Here is a 3,866-nt window from a genome sequence, read left to right as displayed (position 1 = left end):
TGCTGGGAAAAGTGCAACCACCAAGTCTGGAGAAGGGATGTGCCTGCTGGGAGTGAGCTGGGACAGGCTTTGATGGTGCCTGTCAGGAAAACTGCAGATAAAGCTCAACCCCCAGCTCCATACGGGGCTCCCCAAATGGGGCAAAGCCCCCCAGACCATGGAACAGGGATGACCCAGGGAGCCGAATGCAGGCCTGGCCCCCAAAGCTCTGCTTCCCCAGCATCACCTCATGGGTTGGTGTCCCCCTTGCAGCCCCTTCCTCCCTGCCCTTCATTAAGCAGTAACGAGGCTGATGATGCCCATTTCCTCTATTCCAAAATCCTATTTGACCCTATCCAGGTACAGCATCACCACAAGTAAATTATCCCCCTGGGGACTGATCATTTACCCCGGTGCCATGGCAGGCTCAGCTGTTCTGCACAGCACCATTTCGTGTGTTTCCAGGCTGTTTCCCATCCCACAGGGATGTCAGCCCTTGGGGACTTGCAGCCCCTCTGAAAAAAGGGCTGGCAGCCATCTGAAGTGCAGGGATGCTCAGCTCCAGCACCCAGGGACCTGTGCATGGGGAAAAGTCCCATCTGCCCCAGGGATGTGCCACCAACAGTCTCTGCCAGCCTGCTGAAGCCAGGTGGGATGCCCCTTCCAGTGGGTGCAGGGTGATGGGGTGGCAGGACCACCTGTCCCATCCCACAGAGCAGCCACAGAGCTGAATTTCAAGTTGGATCAGGATCTTCTCCGACGTTCCACTGCCGCCCTTCTGACATGATCAAGTGAATGATGAGGGGAAAGGGAAGTATTATTATTGTTATTATTATTACTGTTATTATTCATTATTTTTAACATTTCAAATAAAACCACGTTGTGTTGTAAACAGAAGCTCACTCCTCAGGTCTGCCCAGCCAGTCCCAGCTAAGGTTTATGTTTGAAATGGGCTTCCACTGAAAGGAAAAAAACAGAGAAAATAAAGTTGAACAGGACAAGCACTGGCAGGTGGTGACAGCCTGGCACAAGCCCACCCTGAGAATGGTCCTTGCCGATGCTTCTTGGCTCCAATTACCCTTATAACCATATCACTGATCCTTACAGCAGCATGGACATCACACCAGAGGCAATGAAGAGGGAAGGATACCATCCTCCTCCTCCCAGGGCAAGCCCCTCTCTGGTTAAACAGCCCTTGCATCCCCTGGGCAGTGAAGGGCTGCCTCGCTCACACGGCGCAGGAGGGAGCGGCATCCTGCATCCCCAATCCCGCTCCAGCCATCCCATCCTCCAGCCCACAGCCCACGGCAGGGCCAGGGCTGGCACCCAGCCCTCCCCAGGAAACACACCTGCGTATTCCTGAGGCAGCATGGGCCGGCTTATAACTTTCTGAAAGGTGGTGATCCACTCCAGCTGGTCGTCCTCCGTCTCGCAGGCAAAGAGGAATTTCCGGTCTGGGGTGACGATGGTTATCCCGTGCTGCCAGTGGTTCCCCTGCGTGGATGGCGGGAGCCCTTCCAGCACCTTGTAGCTGTTTTCCTTGCTCCCAATAAAAACCTCCCCTCTAGCAAAGGCATCCTAGGAGACAGCAGAGCAGTCAGGCAGGGGTGAGTGGGAAGGGAGCTCTGCATCCCCGGCAGCCAGGACAGCTCACCCGGCAGCAGCCACAAGCCCATCAGCCAAACCCCAACAGCACCAGCAACCCCCAAACCCCTGCTTCTCCCCCAGGGGCACCCACAATGCAGCACCAACACCAGGGAGCCAAAACCCAGATGCAAAATGTCCGGTGGACAGGGCTTCTAAAGAGTTTTTGGTATTTATGCACAGGGCTGCTGCAGGCTGGACACCAGGCAGAGCCACTAGGCAGCGACAGCGTTGTGCCCTCTTGGCTCCCCCAGCAGCTTCTTACACTTCACTGCAGATTGATACTACTATTATTACCACTCTGATTATTAATAGTGGTAGTATTGCAGATAATTCCTAACAGGCAGCCCAGGCACCCTCATCTTACCAGGGGATCTTTGAAATACATGAGCCGTCGGTCATCCATGGTGAACCATCGCTTCTTGAACCCCTCTGTTTGCTGAAGAGTCAAAAAATGCCAGATCACACACGGAAACAGCACAGCTTCTCTCTAACCAGGCATGACCCAGGAGTCTCAAAGCACTTGGAGAAGCCTGATGGGCTGGGGGAGCTGGGAACAGATGGCTTCTGGGCCATCATGAGCCACCACAGCCAGGGTCTGGGCCAGCTGTACCAGGAAGGGGCATTGAGTTTGTGATGTGATTTTGGATTTTTTTAACGTTTGCTCCCAGGTGAGGAAAGTACATTAAACACATTCACAGAGTTACAACTTTGCCTCTCTGGCAAGGGTTGGTTTGTCCCACCAGCAATCCCTTCTTGGGGCCATACAGAGCCCCTGAAAAATGCTTCATATCCTACCTTTGGCCCTGTTTTCTCCATGTATCCTTCCTTCAGGTAGTTTCTAGAAAGCTTTGGCACCAGCTGGAGCAACCAAAGAGGACAGAAAAGAGAACAGTGTAAGATGGGGGGGACTGGGGTGTGCTGGGCAGGGCTGGGGGGGTCACTGGAAGGAAAACCCACACTGAGTGTGCCCCCAGCCCTGAGCCCACTCCACAGCCCTGCCTGGGAGCTCCAGTCCTCCTCCTCCACAGAGCTCAGAAGAGGAGGGCGCAGCCATGAAACACCTTGGAGCAGCTCCCCAGCACAGCCAGCAGCCTCCAGGAGAATCTCCCAAAGCCCTCAGGGTGCAGGGCAGCCAGGGACAGAGCCACCCTGCAGAACCACGACTGGACCCCTCCCAGATAATTGATAGAAGGCAGGAAATGCAATTAGATTTCAAAATCTACAGCCAAGGAGGTAGCAGGGAGTAATCAACAAGCACCTCCACAGTGACGTTACAGCCCAGCACACAGCCCTGGCTGACAGCACGTCAGAGCAGCCTCTGGAATTGCATTAGCCAGGGGTAACACAATTAGCAGCTCCAGCACACACAAAACACAGGCATTTATAAGCCAGGCTGCACTGACCCGCAGAGAAGAACTCGGGCACGGCACTGACATCTTTCTGCCCTCATCTTTCCTGCCTTCCAGCCTTTGTTTTGGCTTTTGTAATTACAGCAGCACCCATTGAGACAGATGCTCAGGCGTGCCAGTGCTGGAGTTCCTCCCACAGCCCATGTGTGTGTGTGTGTGTGCACGGGGCCCAAGGCTGGGTGCTGGGAGCAGGTGCTGCACGTGGGCTCAGCATCCCACCACAATCATCTCAGCCCGGTAATTGCAGAACGCTCCGAAGGATGGAGCACTCCCCAAGCCTTCCAGCTTGTTAACAGGATGCTAAAAATGAGCGAGAGGGGGAGAAAAAGAACCAAACCACCCAACCAATCCTGCAGGAACACTCACATCAGAGTCACTGGCTCCAGGGAATGCCACTTGTAAGTAATGGAAGCGTGCTGCCCGGATGGCGTTGAACCAATCCACTATTTCCTAATAGCGAGGGAGAAGAGCAGAGTGAGGAATGCAGCCTGCACACAAAAGAACCTGAGCCCACTGTGTTCTGTCTCTCCCATCACTCTGGCCCCAGCAACAGAGCACAATGTAGCAGCGATCCTAAAAAGCACAAAATACAGCAAAAAGGTGAAGGATGGGGAACATTCAGCTGCTGTTCCGGGCTGCCAGACGTGTGCAGAGCTCTGCAGCTTCCAGTGAGCACAAAGGGGGATTTCTGCAGAGGGAAGGATTTAAACACATCTCTGAACTGGCAAAAGCAGCCCCAAATGAGCATTTGAGATATTGAGCTGACCCTATAAACATGGCTGGGCTCATGCTGGCTGCTGCAGCCTGCCCACCCACCCACCCCTGCCCCTT

The 3,866-nt window shown here is 54.3% G+C and overlaps 1 protein-coding gene across 1 annotated transcript in view; it reads right to left on the bottom strand.

Annotated features, from left to right (window-relative positions):
* Positions 1 to 794: 794 nt before the first annotated feature.
* Positions 795 to 3,866, bottom strand: part of ADAP1 (ArfGAP with dual PH domains 1) — a 40,041-nt gene continuing 36,969 nt past the window's right edge. Inside the window, 5 exon segments of the mRNA XM_008633485.2 lie at positions 795 to 938; positions 1,329 to 1,557; positions 1,991 to 2,062; positions 2,422 to 2,484; positions 3,402 to 3,485. Of these exon segments, the coding sequence (XP_008631707.1) occupies positions 910 to 938; positions 1,329 to 1,557; positions 1,991 to 2,062; positions 2,422 to 2,484; positions 3,402 to 3,485 (477 nt within the window). The 3' untranslated portion in view covers positions 795 to 909.

This window comes from Corvus brachyrhynchos, unplaced genomic scaffold (genome assembly GCF_000691975.1).
Source record: "Corvus brachyrhynchos isolate BGI_N302 unplaced genomic scaffold, ASM69197v1 scaffold5, whole genome shotgun sequence".
Lineage (NCBI taxonomy): Eukaryota > Metazoa > Chordata > Aves > Passeriformes > Corvidae > Corvus > Corvus brachyrhynchos.
The sequence above is the reverse complement of the archived record's forward strand: the minus strand, read 5'-3'. Positions and strand labels throughout refer to the sequence as shown.